We start from the raw sequence: 23,850 nt of genomic DNA, 5'->3' as shown, positions 1-23,850 counted from the left end.
ATGTTGCATTCCAGCTACGTCCGAACACAAGACTTACCTCTTTTCCGAGCCGTATCCTTCCCAGTTGATGGCAGCAGCCACCGCCACAACGACCACCGGAATTCCTGACATGAAATAAACACGAACCAAATGATTAGAGCACAGACCCTCGAGAAAAACTGGAGGGTCTGTGATTAGAGATACGTCTTTGGGCAGAACAGTCAATCATCAACAGGTATCACTAAGATTATATGGCTGGCATGTTCCTCTTCATAAGCGGCATCACAAATTCATTTCTAGAATCATTGCAGAAACTTTGCGTAAAACATACTTACAGAAATATTCTAACTACACGATCACAGTTGTGTAACGAGAACTCTAGTATTTGAAGCAATACCTACTCACAATATGTAGAAAATATGTAATTGGGGACGACGCATTTTCTTTTCTTGGTCAATTTTAGTTGCGAAGTATGACAGTTTTAAGAGGCACTCCCACTTGGTAACATTTTTAAAACACATATTTTTAATGCCAACGGTCGGTATTTGACGTGGCGACTGCGCGCGGATCGCGAGATATCGATAAAAACATATGCATGTCATTTCCCGAGCGTATTTTTCACATCCCGAAGTTGTACGATTGTTTCTGATTATGACGCGAAATCCACCGAAGGTTGTTGTTGTGCTGATTGACGATATTCTAGGGAGTCCATAATAAGTTCGAACGACGAAGACTTTATATACAGCATTATGCCTTCACTTCAGGTAAGTTTTTTTAACTTTTCCTTAGTTTTTGTCATTTTCATTATTCTCAGTCAGTTCTATTATATTTTGAACCAATACCACATAGATATCAGTTTTTACGTGTAAAATATTAGCCGCCTCTGATGACTACATTTTGTCGTCTGCCACACGGTTACGCGTGGTTCGATACATAGCGGCCGCCGCGTGGTATGCGTGCATACCACGCGGCAGCCGCTATGTATCAACCGCACGTATCTGTACTAGTCACCGATGTGAATTCTGGTGGAATCAGCAAACTTTGTTTTCCTTTTTTTCTCCGAGTCAGTAAGACTCGGCTTTCCCCCACAGGGCATGACCGATCACCGACGCCAGTGATACTGTCGCGTACAGCAGCGTTAGCGTAGACTCGTACTCCATAGCTTTGCTGACAATGGCCTCAGTGCCGAACGTTCGATGTTCGGAAGCTGAATTTAGGTGGGCCACCGGAATTCAAACTTTTCTTTTTTTCAGGACATGTTTTTATCGATATCTCGAGATCCGCGTTCAGTCGCCACCTCAAATATCGACCGTTGGCATTAAAAAAATGTGTTTTAAAAATGTTACCAAGTGGGAGTGCCACTTTAAACTATACGAAAACAGACGTGGAGATAAAATACTTGATAAATGAAAACATGAATCGATATAATTTCTATTTGGTTTGGCTACGTTTGGGGGAGGGCTTTCTTGTATCTCGCCGGGTAGAATTGATGATGAAATCTAATGAACAGCAGGCAGTCCTCCGAGTATTGCCAATGTGATCTTTTATTATTCAAATCATGTTACTGTAAGGTCGAATGGAAGAACATTGCGACTACGGACATGAAGTTGGAATGTGATTGGTTACAAAAGGTCTAACTAAATCGCAAGGCTGTTCATTTTAACTTACCCCACCCGATGGAGAGGTAATGCTTGATTTTGTCTTGTGATTGGTTTACAGAAGGTCTGATAAATCGCAAGGCTGTCCGTTTTGACTTACCCCACCCGATGGAGAGGTAATGCTTGATTTTGTCTTCTCCGGAGTTGAAAACCTGGACGACTTTGCCATACAGATGAATACCTTCAACCAGCATCCAACAGAAAACAGCCATAAAGAAGTAATGAAGAAGTAAAGCGATGGCCTTGCACGCCACCTGAAAAAGACACATCCGGGATATCACATCAATGTCACGGTCAACATTCTGGTAAAAAGACAGGAAGCCAAAATATCTGCAAAATCACCAACAAATCTGATCAAAATTACTGTAACAAAATATCGTGCCATGTCCAAATGGTTCTAAGTATACTATTTGTCATGTTGCTAAAGACCGTATTCGATGTTTACTCACCCTACTCGCTGTTGCGCTGATGCCAGACAGGAAGAGGATCTGAGCAGCGAGGAGTGCAACAACTAGATTTTTGTGGATGGCCGTTCTCTCCGAACGTAAGGATCTACATGCAGCCAAAGAAAGACGATGTATACTATAAAAAGATGGTATTGGAAATAACGGATGGTGCATTTTGCAATGGCCATGTCATGGGTAACAGTTCACTAGACCTGGTCAGCGATAGGATGGATAGCAGTAGATACGTATGGCAGATCAAGAAGCAACTGCAGGTATTCTGGGTGGATATAAATATGCGGACTCTCAAACTTTTACAGAACCATTTTTGTCTACCGTTTATAGCTGCAGGGCTCATTTTGAGAGCTCATAGATTTTCAAAATATTTCTCCGGCTAAGTTTCTTGAAAATCGAAAATGTAATTTTTTCCCGTAGAGTTGGCACAAGGATGGCGGCCATTTTGAATTTCTGGGGTTGATAAATATTTGGTAATGGTTTTCTCTAGCAAAAACTTTTGCGCGATGACCCCTGCTCTTTACAGTAAAGAGTAACTCTTTGTTTCAAAAGGGAACGATTTCAACTTAGGGGAAGTCTGTCAATTTCAATTACCACTCTAACAAAACATCTTCTTTCTTGACCCCGAAAGCAAAATTTACACTGAAACCTCGAAGGTCGGACTGCATGTTAGTATCATTTTGGATTGGCCGAGAGACACGCGGGAAATCCATTAAAGGTTGTCGTCCACACTATCCTATCGTGGGCAGGCCATAGTGTAAGTGGTTTCGATGACTGAGCTAACTTACGTGAGACAGAAGAGGACAGAGAGAGTGATAGCCAACGCTGCCAGTGAAATAGCACAACCAATGTAAGTTATGATTTCCAGTGCTCGCTGGTGTTCCTTGGTGATCTAGAGAATGCAATTTGGATAAAAAATATCAGTCAACATCATCACTTTCAAAGGACAACTTTCGAAAGGAGTGATAGATGTTATTTGCGAACCATTTTTGTCGGTAGAGGACGATCTATCTCATTGTAGAAGATTTTGCGTCACTGCACACTATGTGTTGTACCCGTGGAGAATTTACAGGAATTGTATCTCGTCCAGATAATTTCTTAACATGTTATGTTTTTGATATTCACAACTGGATGGGAAATACAACAGTAATAATAATAATATTACAATACAAGTTGCCAATATCATAATTTATTGAAATAAATTACTGGAACCATACGCAGCTTCTTTCTTCTCGCATCCTTAAACATTGCTGTATCGATCCATTATTTGGAACTTTATAATCAGGGCATCAACAGAAGACCTATTCTCGCAAGAATGGAACACGTCTTTAGGGGTGAAAATTATTTTGCAAATGGGCAACAAATGATGAATTGATTTTGATGACAAACATGTGACGAAAATACGAACCTCAACTTCCGTTACTTGTATGAGGACAGAAAAACTCGTGGTATGGTTACACTCACACGTTGTATACCCGTTCGTCGCCGTGGTAACATCGCATCCATAATCAGACCAGTAGCCTGGTTCGTGAGATCCCCTGGAATAAAATGATTGGAAAACATCAATTTCAGTGTTTTAGTGGGGCCATGAAATCGCAATGCACTTTCCTTTCCTTTCTAAAAATAAAACATTTGACTAATTGTCTGGCAATAAACTTTAATGACGGATACTTACTGGACAGTTCATCAACCGACATGATATGTATAATCTGCAGATCTGTAGATGCCACTTGATAATTGGACATTTGCATAAAATTGAAGAAGCTGAATCCATTTCAATTTTCATTGCATATTTCATGTGTCCTTTATTTCGCAGGAAGACTTTTTAGAGAGCATCATAGTTCTACTTACGCCTTAGGTGGCTTCCAAAAGACACATTTGGTTGAGGGTTGATGCGCGTCAAGGTCGTCAAGACTACCGCTACCGTCTGTGTATCCAACACCAAAATCAACTTCGCCTTCCTGATTAAAAAAGTCTCCTATTCGTTACTTTATTTTTGAACTTCGACGAGCACAAAACATCAATACGGATTATATATTAACTTGTATAGAACCTGCAATAACCTCTATTATGAAACTTTAAAAATTCATATATTGCATTGTTTTGGCAAAGTGTAACCACGCTCACATTATTTACCTATTAATTACGTTAATAATTTTTGACGGATTTTGTCTACGGCATTGAAGGACATCAATGTGTATTAGTTTAAATAATAAACTTACTTTCGCTGTTTTTAAAAATGAAAACTCACCCTTACTGTCTGTAATCCAAACTGTACAGGAATAGACACTATCCTTCCCTCGATCAGCACGGAAATTGACAACAGAGGGCTCTTTTCAGATATATCCCAGCTATCCCTGCAAGTGAGTGAGTAAGACAAACAAAATATTAGCGATTCCGAGTATGAGTATACATCGTAATCTGAAAGTAGCGTTTGTAAAGTCGGTCGAAAGTGGAAAGTAACATGCGAGAAAGTGACGAACAAAATGAATAATAAAAACTCAAAGAGAATAAAAAATAAGACTTAAATAAAAATGCTACAAATAATAAATAACAAATAAATTAATTCAGTGAGTAGTGACACTGACGTCGCATCTTGAATATGTCGCATGTGTTGTTCAGTCAATTATTTCAATTCTTATCCAATTTAATATTTTCTCATATTTACTTATTTTATATTTATTTGATTGTTTGTTTGTTTGTTTATCATGGCTTCCCTGTGATCAAATATCTGAATTTACACGGCACATGTTGCTTTGCCTGTGACCTTTAATACTGAATTATCATCAAGGTGATTTGCAATAAGGCACGGTAAGATATTCTCACAACGCTTGATTTGCCACAAAATGCCTCAAGCGCAGAACATAAAGCACACATCTAGCAACGATTACTTACTTCTTACGAAACATTGGTCCATGTCGAAAGGACATAGCTACAACACTAGCCTCTATTCCACTTGTATCTAAAAGATTGAAAGTACGAGACACATTTGCAGTCAAGAAACAAATAGAAAATTCTTGGATATCGGTTGGCATGCCAAGATAACGATAAAGACACTCTGCTGTTTCACACCAATTTGTTAAAGTCAGAAATACTTTTGATAACTGTTAAAACTTTATAAAGCCAGAAAGGAAAAAAAATATTGTTTGCCGATTACTAACTTGATTGGACAATAGACAGAGATGGCGTACCGATATTTACTTTTGTTTTTTCCACTCGCCGGTGAATGTTCTTAAATACCCTGTTACTGTAAACATATCATCGGTAGAAACAAATGCTAACTAGTGTTTCCAAGGTATGTATGCATTTTGCAATGAATATTGATGTAAAAAAATATGTTTATGCTGAGTCTGAGTTTGAGACATTTTTCGATTAAATTCAAGATTGGCAAGGGTAGACAAATCATGGTAATGTTGGGCGACAATTTATGACACATTTTGACTGGCTTGACAGTATTCCGACCTCATTAACATGGCGATTACAAGTAGAAGGTTAAAACCCAACCTATCACAAAGTAGTTATCCTTCTAATATCATGTGATAATCATGTGTCGGTCATATGATCTATCATAGAACTGGTTTGATTCGGTTTAACTATCCCACAGTAGGACTTATCCTTCTACAGTAGATCAGTCAATTCAGGTGGTGCATGGAAGGTTTTAATAGAGCCCCATCGTGCTTTGATTGTATTTCGAATCGTACATTGAATATGTTATGTTCTCTGATCAGCATTGAGCTTCAGTCTTGAATGGGTTGGTGTACTTTTTATAGCGTTATAAAGTCTAGCACAAAGAGTGTAAAATCGGACGTTAAATTGTCGAATAGGATTAACGAGGAGACAACCTTAAAATGTCGACGTATTATTTAGGAGCACTTATATATTATGCAAAACAAGACCAGACCTGTTTATTAATCAGAACTTGGCGCCGTCGATTTGAAAGATGCCAAAATGCTTAATCGCTAACCATAAAGAGATTCGAAGTCCGATCGGTTATCCACCTCCATAAAATCGAACCGATCATCTTCTTCTCGGCGTTTTGGAAACGTGACTTGATGACCAGGTAGACTGGACAACGGAACTCTTTCAAAACGTGAAACTATCGAAAAGAGAAGGAAAAGAGGACACGATTAATCGTAAGAAGTTGTTAAAGATTGCAATAAGCCAAAGGATTGGCCAGCGAGGTCGATGGGAACATTTTATTGTGCGTCGTGACAGGTGTGTATGAAGTAAACCAAGTTGAGATTTTTAAAAAGAAAACACTGGGACAAACATACATAGGTGTGTGGAGAATAGGAATTTTCTTAATTTATGATATTGAATTTGTATGCTTTTTGTCGCTCGATTGAACTGTAATGGAGAAAAAGAGTATAGGGTTAAAATTTATTACCCCCATTGCCACAGTTTTTATTAAAAAGACATGTTTTGAAGACGAAAGAAGCTTCAAAACAGTATAATTACACAGAGCTGATATGCAAACTTCTTGAGAACTAAGGGAATGAAACATTTTTAATCTAAACGCGAAAGTTAATCTCGGCTAATCTCTACAAAACTAAAATCATTCTGTACTCATAAGCTAATGACTAAACGTCGTACACTTTCAGCAGTTCCTCCCTTTTATTTTTTGCCAAATTTCGCTGAACACATGCTGACAAGAAATTTGTAAAAATTAAGCAAACAAAGAGGAGGAAAAAATATTCACAGACCAATATTCGGGAAATCCATATATACAGGGAAATCATCTGTGACGTTGGCGAATGAATTTGCCAGGTTTTCACACGTGACTGCTGCTTCAGTTGGACCGTCAGCTATCTGCAGTAAATATGAATGCAAGTTATTATTTTTGTAAGACCTGTTAAAAAATGCTGAATGTGCCGACGAAAAAACTCTCCTTGAAATAACAGGTAATGATATTTTAAAAAGTCAACAGTATTTGTTCTTATTCCGATGATTTTACTGATTCTCAGCTTCTCAACTCTACCTTTGAAATGATTCAACAAGAGTGTTAAAACTGGCTTTTGTGGCCTTACAAATTGGTATTGTTAAATGGTCACGGATATCGATACAGACTCTTAGTAAATACCGACTGATACGAAACCATATTCCTCGACTTTTGGTGTTCCTCAATGAATCTTTCAACAGCTCTCTTTACCAAATCACGAATAAAAATCAGGGGCCACCATGCAAATTAGGTACTGTGGAAATTTACCAATGTTTGGAATTAAAAATAGCCGCCATCCCTGTGTTACCTCTATTTGGAAAATATGAATTTCGATTTAAAAACTAAGACGCTAATAAATGTTCTTTCTCCTTGGAGCTTTAAAATGAGCCTCCACAAGTGGTAGATCAGAAAAGAACTGTAAAAATTTGAGTGCCCAAATATCAGACCTCGGGCACATTCTGCCTTAAAAAACATTTAAAGCCCACTGAAGATTACAAGTGTCTATATAACGCTTTGCAAACTGGTAGTCGCATACCTGTGACAGAAACTCCCAATTTTCCTTATGTACAGGATGGAGTATGTTGCTGCAAATCTTCAAATAGTACTGAGGAGATTTTCGACGACAGAGAAAGAGAAAATGACAACATTATGACATCAGTTTGGATAAAGTCAGCACATAAATGGACATCTCCCACGAACCTAAATCCTTGCAAGAATTCAGAGTTTATAAAAGTTTCTCACTTTCACTGACCAGGACAGAAACTTGAAGACAGAAGATTGTTTCTCGCCCCAATGATTTGGTCAAAATGATGCAAAGCTAGTTCATAGCAATTTGTTACGCCAATTTGCATAGTGTAGACAAAATATTATCTTCCTCATTCTATACGTCATCACGGCGTGTACAATGATGCTAATTTACATCATTTTAAAAACTTAAATGCTTTGTCCGCTGAGTGGAAGATGCTGGACACAATACAATGAGCGACATTCCTTACCCAAGTGAAGGATGTCTTGTTTGTGACGTCATTGGGCACTTCGTCGTGACCTTTCATCCACCTGGTTATCGACAGCAACAGTATGCTTGACATGTGTTCTGTGCTCGACAGTGCCTCCACTTCTTCTATGGTGAGTGCCGATATGTTACACTGTTCAAAACGAAGGCAGAAGTCAAATATGTCTGTGTTTGATAGAATCACAGCGGTCACTTTTCGACCCATTAATTGTCTGGAGTGACACCAAGAGCTATTTGTTTATCAAGAAAACATTCCTGCATTTTCCAGATTGTTCAGCTTGTAACACAAACCCTACTTACTGCACGACTTTAAAAAATAGAGAATATGGCCGATGGTTTCATTTCTGGGTAAAAGAGCTCATGATTTAATGTACGTTCAGTATTTTTTTTTCTTACCATCGTTTCGCCTTGGCATATACCCATTGGGTTAGTAGCTGTTGCCATGGCATCAGGTGTAGTCGGTACACCTGAACCGGTGGCAATGACGTTCACTTCGAAACTACACGTGGCCACATTTTGAGATGGATCGGAAAGCTGGTACGTTACTCCGCTGGTACCGATGGGAAAGAAGTCACCTGGCTCATGAGACGAAACCATGATAACTGCTTCGCCGGAGTTGTCGGTCGCTGAGGGCGGTGTCCAAGACACTGCAATGCCTACGTGATCGGGAGCAGTGACTGTAATATCGGCTGGGCACCCGTTGACAGCAGGCGGCTCGTCATCTGTAGTAGACATGTAATATAGATATAATATTGCACGTGGTCGTTCCAAGATAACATAAAATTTGTTGCGTTTGTCAGAGATGCATTTAAAGAACTTATAGTTAAGGTTTAAAAATGCAAAATTCCAGAGTAGAGTACACGACAAAAGGGAAATAAATAACATGTAATAAGCCGGGGTAACAGAAATATGATGACAAATTAGTCTAGCCAAGTGACTCAAAAGAGAGTAGTTAGTGAGTATGCCATAGAAAATATGACACCAGATGTGACTAAAATAGAGAGTATAGCGATAGCACCGTGGCAGTGAGCGATTTCGCGGCCTTGTGTGAATACTTTTGTGAAAACTTTGTTTGTTGCTCTTTGTTCGCAAAAATACAAGAAGTATTCTCACTTTGAAAGAAACGCTTTTTCTATCAACTTACCAACAACAGTAACTTGGAAGGTGCAACGAGCTTGCTGTCCCCCAGCGTCAGTGAAGGTATAGCTCACAAGCGTGACTCCAATTGGAAACTTGAAGGGCGGTGAGTGCGATTTCTCCATGGAGGGCGCGTCTCCGGAGTTGTCCGTTGCCGTGGGTTCGGCCCAAAGTAAACTGGCTGTTGCCTTGTTGGTGTTGGTCGATGCTGAAATATCGGCTGGACAGGAGGTCACCGTAGGCGGTATAGAATCTGTGAGGTAAAGAGCAATTATGTACAGAGAATCAGTGTCGTACTTGTTTATGTATGGAGTGCCTGTGTACTTCTTCTCACTTCTGAGGAGTCTTGCTGTCGAATCAAGAAATAATATATTTTGCACTGACGACAAGTTACTGTACTGTAGTGACTTTTTTCTCGCAGTGTGACTTGAGTGTTTGTTTCTTAAAAGGACAAAGTCGGCCATTTTTCATGAATTTTGTTTGATACGAGATACTACTTATATTGTTTGACATGTTGAAAGATACTGAATGAATGGGTGACCATGCATATTTTTGACCCCGGTTTTAGACACGATCAATGAAACATCGCAAAAAATGAATTAATGGTCATGACCATTAATTCATTTTCGCCATGGTTTCATTTTATTTTTCTAAAACCGGGGTCGAATGTATGCATGGTCACCCATTCATTCAGTATCTTTCAACATGTCAAACAATATTTAAATGGCAGGGGATGAAAGATTAACATTCAAACAAAGTGATAAAATTCGTGATAAGCAACTCTTATTCAAAATGAAAGAACTTAATGACATACAAAATTGTCGTTTATGGTATTTAAAAACATAGTTTGAACATTGCACAACATTTGACCCGTCCAGAGTGGAGGTAATTCTTTTTTGAAATGTTGACGAAATTTGTAATGAATAAAGCACAGAAAGAAGGGAACGAAAGCAAAATATTCACAGACCAATATTCGGAAAATCATATCAAGAAATGATGATCATGTAACATGTACTTTTGATCGGAACAATGCCTCTATCTACACTTTATATCTCTCGTAAGATTAAAGTCGATTTGAACGGATTAGGAGCCTATGGCGGCTTCGACAATAGCAGACACACAGTCGCAGGGCAGGATACTCAGGGGCTATACACTTATTCATAGACATGGCGTCTGTAGGCTTTGCCTACTAAAGTTAAAGTCTGTGTACTTGAAACGGACTTGAGTCTCCGTGATTCTTTACTTTGTTAGATACCCGAATACCTCTGACAGCTAAATCCTTGGCGAGAGAGCGGACCAGTTTACCAAAGATAAGACTGAAACAACAATTTGAATGTAACCTATAGATGTACCGATAATGTTAACTCTAGAAATAAACAGGAATTCATACCGTCACCGGTGAAGTACAGCGATTTCTCACAGATGTACTGGTACTCGTCATCACAATTTTTGTCTTCCCATCGACCATTGTTGCTACGAAACGCGGCAACGCAGTCCTGGTCTTCTGTCCTGTGTAGGAGAGACGAGAGACGAACCTGAAATCCACTGAACTAGCTTCAATGCATGTCCGAAAACTAAATGACTACAATGAACTCGGATTCTAGGATTAGTAACTTATCATTTCTCTCACACCGAAGGCAGACGTGGCTTCGAGAGTTCAGAGTGAATCGAGTAGTGAGTAAATGCATGTGATGAAAGATTATCTACCGAAAATTTCACGAGGAATGGCAAGTGGTAGATTTATGTAGTGCATTGAGGGGTCGTCTTCAGGTAGAACGCGCCTCGAAAGTTAAAGACTTAAACTTTTGTTCAAAACTTCCTCAAGTAGTCTTTCAACCATACTCTTTCAAAATAAAGAATAAAAATCGGGGGTCACCCTGCAAATTTTGGTACCAGAGAAACAAGTTACCTTAGATTTACCGATATTTGAAATTCAAAATGGCCGCCATTCCCGTGTTAATGATATGGAGAAAATTAAATTTTCGATTTTCAAAAAGATAAGCCGGTAAAAAATTTTCTTACACCAGAGCTTTAAAATGAGCCCCATAAGTGGTAGATCACAAAAGAATTGTAAATATTTAGGAGTCCAAATATCTGTCCCCGAGGCGCATTCTACCCTAATTACATCAAATGTCATCAATTAAGAAAAAAACATAAAGAGCGTGATAATGTAAATGAGAGTGGTAAAAAGGCATGGCATTTCCGTCTCAAGCCATGGTAATTGTAGCTATTGACTGTAATTCTTTTCGAACATATTCGTGTTTGAAATGCAGTTTCTTGGTTTACCTAAAATGTATGAATGTTGAATATGCTACGACATTCGCTTGACGACGCTGTGGGATGCAAGACATGATTTGTTAAATGCTCGTTCGAAAAGAAATTCATTTGTGAATAAAACCTAGAACACTTTCCTGTAAAGTAACTAAGACTTGTTGACAAATTGAATATTGGATATTTTAACTGGTTTTAGATGGCAGATCAAGAAACTGTGTGTATATGCAGGAAAAGTGACAACATTGCCAAAAAATCTGGCAAAAGTTACGTTGAGTAGGGGTTTATAAGACTGACTTGATTTATCATCTCAAATGATGACTGTATGTCATAGCGTATCTACAGGGAATTACTGACTGAATAATCCGTTCGTAAAAAAAGGAACATTTTCAAATGAAATCGTCTGTAGTTTTCGTTCAGTGGTTTTCTATATCAAGTGGTACGATAACCTACATTATGTCATCGTTTGGTTGGTTGACTTGCCAGGCAAAGTAAGTTGCAGGCTCTCCCGTTGTGTACTTGAATTCATTTTCACTGTCTTGGTCATGCACTCCTATCCATACACTAGTCCTGTCGAAGTAAAGTTTCAACGAAGAAGCGAATGAAATATTGAATTGAAGTGCTTGATTCAAAACGTTAACCCGTAAAAATATACGACATTGTGATCTTAAATGGTCAATGACGATCATGTTTTGAATATCATTGCCCTAAATAGGTTCTCAAATTTCGGGTCAAGGTTTCTCGTTAAGGGGCGCTGCACTCAACACAGCGTATTTTGTTCAAAAAATCACTTTTCGGCTAATATCCATCCAATTTTTATTAATTTGTGAACCCAAGATTAAAATATTGGTTGGTTTCATGTTTTAGCTTGTCAAGCAGTCATATGTTGCCTGATACAGAAGTATTAATCTATGCAAATGTATGCAAATCACCCAATTTCCTGGCTTCTCTTTCTCCCAATTTCAAAATTTCCAAAGAATTTAACTCCACTCTGGCTGGGTCAAATTTTCTGAAATTTGCATATTTTGTAAATACTATATAACAAAACGACTATTTTGTTTGGCACTAAAGTTCTTACATTTTGAATAAGAGGCATTTTAATTTTAATCACTCTTTTTGAGTGTAAAACTTTCAACTCTTGCCATTTTAGAATGAGGCTAGATAATGCAAAACAAAATAGTCGTTTTATTTCTACATATACTCTTCTTTCAAGTGAAATATTACATGTCAGAAAAAAGCGTCAAGTTTTTGACTTAAATTAATTTTTATCATTAATACCAAAATTGAGCTTTTTTACTCCAAATATACACCTACTTAATCCTTCAAGTAAACCACTGCTACCATAGTAAACTTTAGAGTCTCTGCTTTTTGAAAATATATAGTACGAGGTGGTTTCCTTGTCATCTTTGATGAGAAAAATTGCTTTGAATAAAACTGTGTTGGCAACATGCAGTTCCACTTTAAGAAATTCTATTATGTATAAACAATCGACAAAAAATAGCGTGTCTTTCTTAGTGGGTTTTGTTCTCACAGACGGCCATGCAATTGAGGGTCCACGGTCGTCAGAAGAAAAAGAAAACCGATATGTGACTCTGTTTGCTAAATTATAAACAGTAAAAAACTATGCATTAACTGCAGCTTGCAAAGAAAAAAGACGGAAAGATTGAATTTCTTCAAATGAATCCCAGCTTTGCATTTTAATGTTTGTGTTTTGATTTGAAACCCATTTCTATTAAAGTGTTGCAAATTGAAACTCAAACTGTGTACGGAAGTAAATCAATTCTGGTATGGAACATTTTTCGATATATTTGAACAAGAGTGTACAGTTTATACATTCACCAATAATAGCGTTTTGCATATTTAGGGAATGTTTAGAATTTAATTCCAGAGGGGCGCGGAGGATTTTCAGGGGGGACCACCCATTTCCCTCGAGAAAAATTAGGGGGGACCAGAAAAAGTACCACAATCTTTTATGGGGACTAAGGAAAAAACCACATCAATTCAATATTTGCCCAGAAGTCCTGATCTATAAAAAAGAGAACCGTAGTAGCTAGCTGGGTGACAGATAAACTCTACAAGTGTATTTAAACTCCTTAAGCTGCAAAATTTGGTAATGTTCAAACAGGTTTGTTGTATGCATCTACTGCAGTATCTTGTTCTCCTTCCTCAAGCGTCATGAAATATCCAGTATTTAGCATGTCATCACAGACCATACAGTGAACAGTAAGCGTTGTTATTGTTGAAACGAGATCTCGAACAAAGTCCATACTAGAATTCATTTGTCATCAATAACAATGGTCATTTACGTATGTATGTACTAGTATGTTGCTAAATACAGCATTGGGTGTTCTATGTAGGCATACAATGAGAAAACTTGTTGATACACAGAAAATAAAACATTGAACAAATGCCAAAAGTAACAAATGTCAAATACCAAGAATATAATCATTTTTATAGAGATAACATTTGTTGTAGCTGGAAGGATGAGGATGTAAAAAATGGCCAGAAAAATGGGTGTTTCCAATTTACATTCAGTCACCCATTACCCCCCTCCCCCTGATTTGAGCACCGCACGTGACTTTAATAAAATGGATCATTTATAGTGGGCATAACGTATTCATGTTTAATAATTCTTAATAATTAACTTTTCTTCAGAAATTTACAACCTGATTTGTTCATTACTAGCCTTCCCAAAAATGTGCCACTTGCAGCCCGTGCAAAACATGCTTTTCATGGCCACTTGATTGTAACTCTGAAATGTTTTGTTATATCATTGATTAAATGACCACTGTATTGTTCCTGCAAAGTGAAATAAACTTGTCAGACTGTATGTGTCTTAGTGTGTAAGCATGCATGTATATATTGGGGACAGTAGAAACAGACCAAGGAAATATTATTATTATTATTATTATTATTATTATTATTATTATTATTATACTTTATTTAACGAGGGTAGTCCAATTTACAAAATGAATTGTAATTTCCATCAGAGCCCTCTAAAATAAGTCCATTGTCATACAAAGAGAAAGCATACATGGAAAAATTATTGATTTGGGGACATTTCGATAAATAAACAGATTATAAATAAATTTGCGAGACTAAAATGTAACAAAGGTCCAACAAGACACAATCAATCCAAATCAGAGCCCTCGTCCATGAACTTAGCATACAGATAATTACGTAATGTGGATTTAAAGGATAACAAAGTTTCACAGCTACGAACGGACGGGGGAATAGCGTTCCAAATTTTAACTGCTCGATAAGCGAATGATCTTTGACCCATAGCCGTTCTAAATGACGGCGTGTATAAATTACCATGACTAGTGTTGCGCGTATTTAAATGATGCATTTCTGTGAGAGGACGGAATAAATATTTACATAAATAGGAGGGTACGAGATTGTGCAGAGCCTTATAAGTCATTACAGCAGTAAAATAAGTAATACGAAAGTCTATGGTACCAGGCGCCAAATGTAAAATAATTATTTTACACATTAGAAGAACATATTCATACGAAAAGGGTGTATTTGCATGCATTTATCAATAAAAATAAACTACTATAGCATAAGTATAAATAAATCAATACAGACATAAGTAAATACATATATGAGTGAAAAAACATACATATATGTGAACCAATTCACACAAGACATGAAGACAGACACATACATACATACGTGCATACGTACGTGCATACATACATACATACGTACGTGCATACATACATACATACATACATACATACATACATACATACATACATACATACATACATACATACATACATACATACATACATACATACATACATACATACATACATACATACATACATACATACATACATACATACATACATACATACATGCACTCACGCACGCACATACATACGTGCATACGTACGTGCATACGTGCATACGTACGTGCATACATACATACATACATACATACATACATACATACATACATACATACATACATACATGCATGCATGCACTCACGCACGCACGCACGCACATACATACATACATACATACATACATACATGCATACATACATACATACATATACACACATACAGGATCGAAAAGTTTACATGAGGGGAACGAAGTACGCATGCGTATATCCAGTCGCACACACACACACTCACACACACACACACTGCTACTCGGAAAAGTTTACATGAGGGGGAACGAAATACGCATGCGTATATCTACTCGCACACACACACTGCTCTGAAAAGTTTACATGAGGGGGAACGAAGTACGCATGCGTATATCCACTCGCACACACACACACACACACTTACACACACACACACACACACACACACACAACAAACACAACACACACATTGCTACTCTCTCTGAGATACACACACTGACGCGACGATCTGCAGGCCCGGAAGTGCCACACCGGGGAGCTCCACACTTCTTACTCGGACTCTACGTACCTCGCGGCTTTGAAGGCTAGTGACGATGACAAAGATGTGCGACACTTTTTCTCTTTCTTGCCTTTGTGTCGTGAGTCGGGTTCGTACAGGGCTTTACACAGTGATAAAGTGGTAGCCGGCCTGAGTAATACTACACTGCTTAGAGGCCCCGTAAGGGTTTCTGACTTAATGGTACCTGCCATGCCGGCGAAGTTCTGCTGGGGTTAACGGCCCAACCCAGGCCAATAAAACACTGGGAGTCGTGTATTACAGCTCTCTGCCATTCGGCTTATATTCTTTAATGGTTAAATACAGCATTCAACAGGAACTACAGCAACAGCTTACTGGAACTAAAGCAACAGCTTTACTGCTAAACTCTCTGCTCTCTAAACTCTCTGCTATACTTTACCAGTCCGGGTCAGCTCCAAAATTGGAGACTCATTATGATAATGTATTCCGGCATTCAGCCAATCATCGACCAGATTACATCATTAATAAAGTACAGGTCACGCTGGGTCACAAATTACCCACCCAGTGTGATCGGCAGTTTTGGGCCGCTTATTAAGCCCCTGTCTTGTGAATTTCGACGAATTTCGACAGTCAACATAATCCACGTGTTCTGCAGAAGGTCATGTCCAACAAGGAGTCCGATTAGTGAACAAATATTCGAAATATTGACGATTCATTTCTACCCCCAGTTTATCGATTTCCCTCAAGTACCGAGAATCATTTTGTGGATGTTCGTCATCACTATTAGAAATACTGTTATAAAGGTTATTTGTGTAGGTACGCGTATAACATTTTGCAAGAAAGAAGAGCAATGTCAGAGCTTTAAAACGATACCTGCTTTGTAGTTGTCAAACGCAGACTAAAAATGGTACGCGATTTTGAAAATGTGTTGACAGAGTGGCCACACAACTGTTCCCCATACGGTAGAATTTGTATCGCTGCCATCTCCGATACAAATGGGGTATTCTGAACGATCTGTGTAGGTACACGATTTATATTTCGCAGGACTTCAAGCCAGAGTCTAGGAATCACAGCGATATATGGGGTTTGGTTGTCTTAGCCAGAATAAAACTGGTACGCGATTTTGAAATTGTGTTTTGACAGAGTGGCCACACAACTGTTCGACAGTATGACAGAATACGGCGCGCGAGTTCGACACAGTATGGCGTACGTAACGAAGGACGCATGTGGAGGTTGCCAGGAAATACAATTTTTACTGATGGCGCGCTGGCCGCTGATTGGCTAATGAGAGGGGGAAAATATTATGGTATAGCGTCTCCAATTTTGGAGCTGACCCGGACTGTTTACTCAGGATCGTACGTAGCTCCACTCAGCAGGGAATGAATGTCTGGAATGCCAAGTATGCCCACTGGAACTAGACAGCAACGGAGTACGGAGAACTGGAATTTTCAAACTAATATTAAGAGCCACTGTGTATTTTCTAATAAACTCATTTTCACGCCTACGACATTTTAGTGCCTGATGTACAAGGCAGTGGTATTTTTTTACGAATTTTCATTAGTTCTACGCGTGAATTTTTTGATCGAAAAATTGATGCTTTGTAAAGTTTGGTCAAACATCAAATGTATTCACTTTTCCCCGGACGTTTTTTGATGAAAGTCATATGGTCAACCCGGTCAATGTAGTATCATTCGACTCTTAATGGTACGAAATGTGTCAAACTGTCATCCGACCCCTATCGACCCCTAGCGTTTTCACGTAATGGGGGCTTTCTTTCTGCCTACTTTTAGTGATTTTCTAAAATGTGGACGCCTTATGTAAAACATAGCCAGGCCGTCAGGCCTGCAGTTGAGGACCGGGGCAGCAGGTCACCTCGACCCCTGTCCGTTTCGACCAAGTAATTCACACCCTCTTGTCGTTGATTGTGGTCAAATCAATCCCGGTGCCTTAGTCACTTCGACCTCAGTCAGTTTTCATGTTACATGTACCTGACAACGTTTTACTGAGTACATTATGCAACTTGTTTCTGTGAGAAAAACTGCTGGCTTCGCTACAACAATCCACGGGGTAGCTGTGATATCGCAGCGGTACTTGTGGCGTGTCGAACGCGCTCGGGTCATTGGTTTGGGGTCATCCCTGTGGCGATGACCCCAATGACTCGATCGCGTTAGCCACGAGTACCGCTGCGATATCACAGCTATCCACGGGGCTGTGAACACTCTGATACTTGTGGGAGGCCTGGGGTACCCCGGCCCCATTGTCATTTACTGACTGGGGAACGTGTCTCACTGAAGTACGGATGGATAAAGCATGTCATTTACTGATTTTTGGAAATAAAGCATTCGTCATTATCGCAATTGCTTGCCATATGCGGCAAGATTGGATGAGCGAGGCCGGTCCACTCGCCTTGGTGTCTTGACGCCAAATGAGCCTATTTCCGGTTTAGGCGTTGGGCTTACAGCAATGCATTATAGGATATCTTCCAGGGCGGCGTGGATCAGTGTGTGTGTGTGTGCGAGTAGATATACGCATGCGTATTTCGTTCCCCCTCATGTAAACTTTTCAGAGCAGTGTGTGTGTGTGTGTGTGTGTGTGTGTGCGAGTAGATATACGCATGCGTATTTCGTTCCCCCTCATGTAAACTTTTCCGAGTAGCAGTGTGTGTGTGTGCGAGTGGATATACGCAAGCGTACTTCATTCCCCTCATGTAAACTTTTCGATCCTGTATGTGTGTATATGTATGTATATATGTATGTATGTATGTATATGTATGTATGTATGTATGTATGTATGTATGTATGTATATATGTATGTATGTATATGAGTGTGTGGGTTTATGTGTACGTGCGTGCGTGCGTGCATGAGTGCATATGGGCTATGTATGTATGTATGTATGTATGTGCGTGCGTGCGTGCATGAGTGCATATGGGCTTGTGTATGTATGTATGTATGTATGTATGTATGTATGTATGTATGTATGTATGTATGTATGTATGAATGTATGTATGTATGTATGTATGTATGTATGTATGTATGTATGCACGTACGTATGCACGTATGTATGTATATGTCTGTCTTCATAGGTCTTGTGTGAATTGGTTCACATATATGTATGTTTTTTCACTCATATATGTATTTACTTATGTCTGTATTGATTTATTTATACTTATGCTATAGTAGTTTTTTATTGATAAATGCATGCAAATACACCCTTTTCGTATGAATATGTTCTTCTAATGTGTAAAATAATTATTTTACATTTGGCGCCTGGTACTATGGGTAACCAATGGAGACTAGTGAGAACAATTCGAGAGGAAACAGATGTATCGACACCTAAAATAACCCTGCCAGCTCTTTTCTGGAGTTTATACAATTTCTGGAGATTTGTTTTGGAAGTGCTACCCCAGACAGTGCAACAATAATCGACTACAGAAAGAAATATCGCATTGTAAACCAAGAGTAGTACATTTCTCTGAGTGAAAGGGCGCAGTTTACGCAAAATTTCAATTCTCATAGACAAATTCTTACATAAATTATTAATGTGATCATCCCAACTTAAGATGTTGTCAATTTGCACACCTAGAAATATGAGGTGGACCATTGATTTCCTTTATAATTTACTAGGGGAGCCATGGAAAAAAAATCACCAGGATAATGGAAAATCTCCCGGATGTAAATTCTGAACAGTCCCTTGGCAGGCAAAATTGTGATAAAAAAATCCAACGAAAGGCAATTGGTTACCCAGACTGGTGGCCGGAAGAGAGCTCTCAAGTGCAGTCTGTGTAACCTAGACTAACGAAAGACTTACCCTCCATTATTGATAAATTCATTGTTGATAAAATCTTGCAGCGACTGGTCAGTGATAGCCGCAAGATCGGCGCCACCATCTAACGATTGACACCTTGTCTGTGCGTCGAACCAACTTTTCTTTGCCGTGAATAATTTGTAACAATTTGAATTTGTATGACGTTTCCAGCCCGAGGGACATTCTGAAAGAACAGACAAATAAAGAGATGAGTTCAAAGTCTTGTAAATGTTTGATCATATCTTTATGGCACTACAATAAAAATGAAAAACAATAAAAGTGAAAAAATATTCATTCGGACATTTTTTTACATTGCCTTTGGACTGACTGACCTTTTTCACAATTTTGTTATTTTCAATATACCACTCAAACCCTTTCTGAAGACTGCAATTAGTTTCTCTTTACATACTGCCCAGCTATCCATTTTTTCTACTTGAAATAGAGAATGTCGGCGAGTTATGAAATGAGAACAGTGAAATTAATGTTTTTTATCATTGGAAGGACACATCTCGCTTTTCATTTAAAATCACATTCCGTCAAGACTGAGTAGATCAATGACTATAACGTAACAAATTCTCGGTACAAGATGGTATGTAGACTGTCTACAGTCCCTTGTGCCTTTTTCTGTTATCGGTACATAGGCAGGGGGCGCAGTAAATTAATATATCACAGATATATGTCAGATATATCTTGATGTCTGTAAATTGCAAGTCTGTTTTGCAAAGTGTACTAATCATTATGAAATCTGCAGTTCATATGAGAAGCATGACAAATTCCTGATACTTTTCTGTTTTCTCTATGAGAATCCAGTATTAGAAAGCAACATGCACTAATATTTCACAATCACATTTTTCTTACAACAGTTCTAGACATCTGGTTATGTATAAAGAGAGTTGGAATACTGTAATTTCCCTCGAGGACATCTGTATACTTCGAGATATTATATATATATATATATATATATATTATATATATATATATATATATATATATATATATATATATATAAATAATATACACTGGATTATTCAATTTATATTCCACCTTTTGTTTTACCTTTGTCACGCTCAGGGGGGAGGGGTCACCCTGTTTTCGAAAGTTGGAATGGGGGGGGGTCAGCCACTTTTGTACGTCGGTAAAAAATAATCCACCGCCCCCCCCCCCCCGGCCGAAGAAACTGACCAGTCCCTAACTTCGGCATTCGAGGTTATGTCTGCGGCATTCCCCACCCCTGTATGTGCGAACATGAAGCTAGCTCCGTGCTGCCACAGTCTAGATGATATGCATAAATAACAAACTGTATAAACAACATGGCGCTGGCAATTGGAAAAAACCCTGGCAAATGTTCCTAAATGACAAATTAAAAGTGTTACAGTATTATTTGCTGTATGCGATACACTACACGTTATACCTTTGTTTACTGTATTGCGCATGATCAGACTATCTAGTCCTACTTACCTGGCCTTTTGCAAACCACATGGTGATCTACTGAGCACAATCTATCGTACCATCTGTTTGCCTTTGTTAGATCTATTAACACACAGTCGGCACCCGGAACAGCGTTTAAACCTGCAAACAACAAAACAACTGGAAATCATCTTGGTGTGAATATAATTGCTTTTACTCAGCGAACAGGACGCGTTGCTAGAATACTAGGTAATGTCAACATAAGTAGGAGGTAGATACTACGTGGCACAGTACACAACATAAATACGTAGACATAGATACGTGGGACGTGTACATACATACATAATACATACATACATACATACATACATACATACATACATACATACATACATACATACATACATACATACATACATACATACATACATACATACATACATACATACATACATACATACATACATACATACATACATACATACATACATACATACATACATAAAGACAGAGACAGACAGATAGAAATTAACATCTCTCTTACCAAGGTCATCTGGCTGATTGTTACCCCAAAGAGTGTACATTGCTCCTGTGCCATCACTCCATACAAACTGACTCTCGGTAGTCTAACAGAAACAGACACTGATAATGAAACAACTGACTGAATGCAGTGCGACATATTTTCAAGAAACATTCGTTTTAAGGTAGGACGCTCCTCGAAAGTGAAAGATTTAGATTTGCTCAAACTTTCCTGAATGAAACTTTCAACCATTCTCTTACCAAATCAACAATAAAAATCGGGGTCACCGTGCAAAGTTCGGAACTAGCGAAACAAATTACTCAACATTCTGCGATATTTGAAATCCACTATGGCCGCCATTCCTGGGTTAACTCTATGGGGGATTAAATTTTAGATTTTCGAAAAACCAAGCCGGTGAAAGTTTTTCTTTCTCCAAGAGCTTTAAAATGAGCCTCCACAAGTGGTAGATCAGAAAAGAATTGTAGCAATTTGAGGTCCGACTATCTGTGCCCGCTGCGCGTCCTACCTTAACGCTAAAATATAGTCTGATCAAAGCAAGCAAATGCCAATCATGACAAGCTGAGACAATTGATGTCCAAATTTTATAGATCCCAGATAGTTTTACTTGTTATAAGTAACGTTAAACCAAAAAACCATCAAAAAGTATTTTTAAAACTTCAACTCTCTTTCCATATAACAGATTAAACTCTGAAAGAATATGTTATAATTTGAATGTCAAGGAAAAAATAAGTATTAGGCGTCAATCTCGGAGTGACTTTGAATTTTTGAACTGCATCTGCGGGTTTTGATACTGCATTTCTCTGTCAATCGTAGCAATATTAAAACGGACATGGTCATCATATGCAAATGCAGTGACACATACTTATTAACCAAACAAGTGAACGTTCGATTTCCATAAGTGGTTCAAAGCTCTATATCTCACCATTGCCTTAGGTCGTATATTCAGTTACGTATTATCATGTTTTTAAAATATTTCCCCCTTCTAATTTTTGACCTTAAATACAACCAAGATTTTGCCCTTCTTCACCAACATGGACAAGGACATAGCATCATGGATATCTGTCGTTCATCCTGAGTTAAAGAGATACAGTCTTCGGAACTGCTCTCAAAAGTCGTATAGGGCAATTCGACCAATGGCAACACTATATCCAAGGTATAATGGTGATTGATGAAAGTTAAAACATGTCTGTCATAATCTACATCGTATAATTTAAATGTTGCAGCAATGATGATGAGGTGCATCTAGATATCGTGCACGAAATACATTGTTTGCAAACAAGAATTTCGCACAGGCGCAGTTCCGACGACTGTTTCCCTTTAAAGACTATTAATCCAATAGATTAAATGTAAGTGACTTTAGACTTTGGTTGAGCACCTAACCAGTGTATAAACGTCTCCGTTACAGTATTCATAGCCATCGTGACAGTCGATGTGCCCGCGTACTGGTGACCAGAAAGCGAACAAGCTGCTTGCTTACCATATCGTTTAATCCAATCCACACATTATCATCAGCAGCAATTTCTGCTACAAAGTTTTGTTCTCCCTCCGTGTGTATACTGACCATCTTTGCCTTCTCGTTGTAACACTGCGTATCGGCGTTCATCCAGCTGCTTGTGGCGGCAAGTTTCTTGTAGCAATAGTGGTCGTGATATTGCCATCCGGACGAGCATTCGTCGCCTACGAAACATTGTGAAGTGCAAAACCAGAACCAAGATTAAGAATGAAGGGGAGACATGTTGTTTCTTTACGGGCACACAGAGCCACACACAGAGGGACAGAGAAACACAGAGTTGTTTCATCCTTTCAAAGCAAGACTGACTGGAGCCGAGGCTATGCTACCGTTTGTTTTTTAATTCAACACTATATGTTTTTTTAAAGTAAATTTATTCACAAATAAAAGTAGACGTGTCCACCACGAGAATGAGGCGTCATACCAACATTAATGTAAATTGGTAAAGTAGGCCTAACCCCCCCCCTCCAAAAAAAAAACCGTACAAAAAATGTTTCTGAAAAGTAGACGGTTAAAAATGCCTAACCCCCCCCCCCTTCCAAAAAAAAAGTACAACAAATGTTTCTGAAAAGAAGACGGTTCAAAATGTGAAATGCTGTAATTTGATTACAAAAATGGGTTTAAGAATCGAAAATTTACCGAAGAAATCAACATTTTTCATCACTAATAAATATTACATGAAGCATTTATCCATGGAGACAAACAATCTGTCAGTTGCATCATGGTACCGGTG

At 38.5% G+C, this 23,850-nt stretch overlaps 1 protein-coding gene across 1 annotated transcript in view; it reads right to left on the bottom strand.

The window, feature by feature from the left end:
* LOC139120369 (uncharacterized) overlaps nt 1-23,850 on the bottom strand; it is a 60,500-nt gene that overhangs the window by 7,182 nt on the left and 29,468 nt on the right. Inside the window, exons 3-22 of the mRNA XM_070684717.1 lie at nt 23,085-23,284; nt 21,611-21,692; nt 21,118-21,228; nt 19,663-19,843; nt 11,908-12,024; nt 10,574-10,692; nt 9,191-9,436; nt 8,443-8,768; nt 8,030-8,179; nt 7,570-7,638; nt 6,799-6,904; nt 6,060-6,191; nt 4,991-5,057; nt 4,347-4,452; nt 3,947-4,056; nt 3,504-3,633; nt 2,884-2,987; nt 2,087-2,189; nt 1,738-1,891; nt 38-104 (exon numbers count right to left, since the gene is read on the bottom strand). Of these exons, the coding sequence (XP_070540818.1) occupies nt 38-104; nt 1,738-1,891; nt 2,087-2,189; nt 2,884-2,987; nt 3,504-3,633; nt 3,947-4,056; nt 4,347-4,452; nt 4,991-5,057; nt 6,060-6,191; nt 6,799-6,904; nt 7,570-7,638; nt 8,030-8,179; nt 8,443-8,768; nt 9,191-9,436; nt 10,574-10,692; nt 11,908-12,024; nt 19,663-19,843; nt 21,118-21,228; nt 21,611-21,692; nt 23,085-23,284 (2,680 nt within the window). The remainder of the gene's footprint in view (nt 1-37; nt 105-1,737; nt 1,892-2,086; nt 2,190-2,883; nt 2,988-3,503; nt 3,634-3,946; nt 4,057-4,346; nt 4,453-4,990; nt 5,058-6,059; nt 6,192-6,798; nt 6,905-7,569; nt 7,639-8,029; nt 8,180-8,442; nt 8,769-9,190; nt 9,437-10,573; nt 10,693-11,907; nt 12,025-19,662; nt 19,844-21,117; nt 21,229-21,610; nt 21,693-23,084; nt 23,285-23,850) is intronic.

The sequence above is a fragment of the Ptychodera flava genome, chromosome 20 (genome assembly GCF_041260155.1).
Source record: "Ptychodera flava strain L36383 chromosome 20, AS_Pfla_20210202, whole genome shotgun sequence".
NCBI classification, from domain to species: Eukaryota; Metazoa; Hemichordata; class Enteropneusta; family Ptychoderidae; genus Ptychodera; species Ptychodera flava.
The sequence above is the reverse complement of the archived record's forward strand: the minus strand, read 5'-3'. Positions and strand labels throughout refer to the sequence as shown.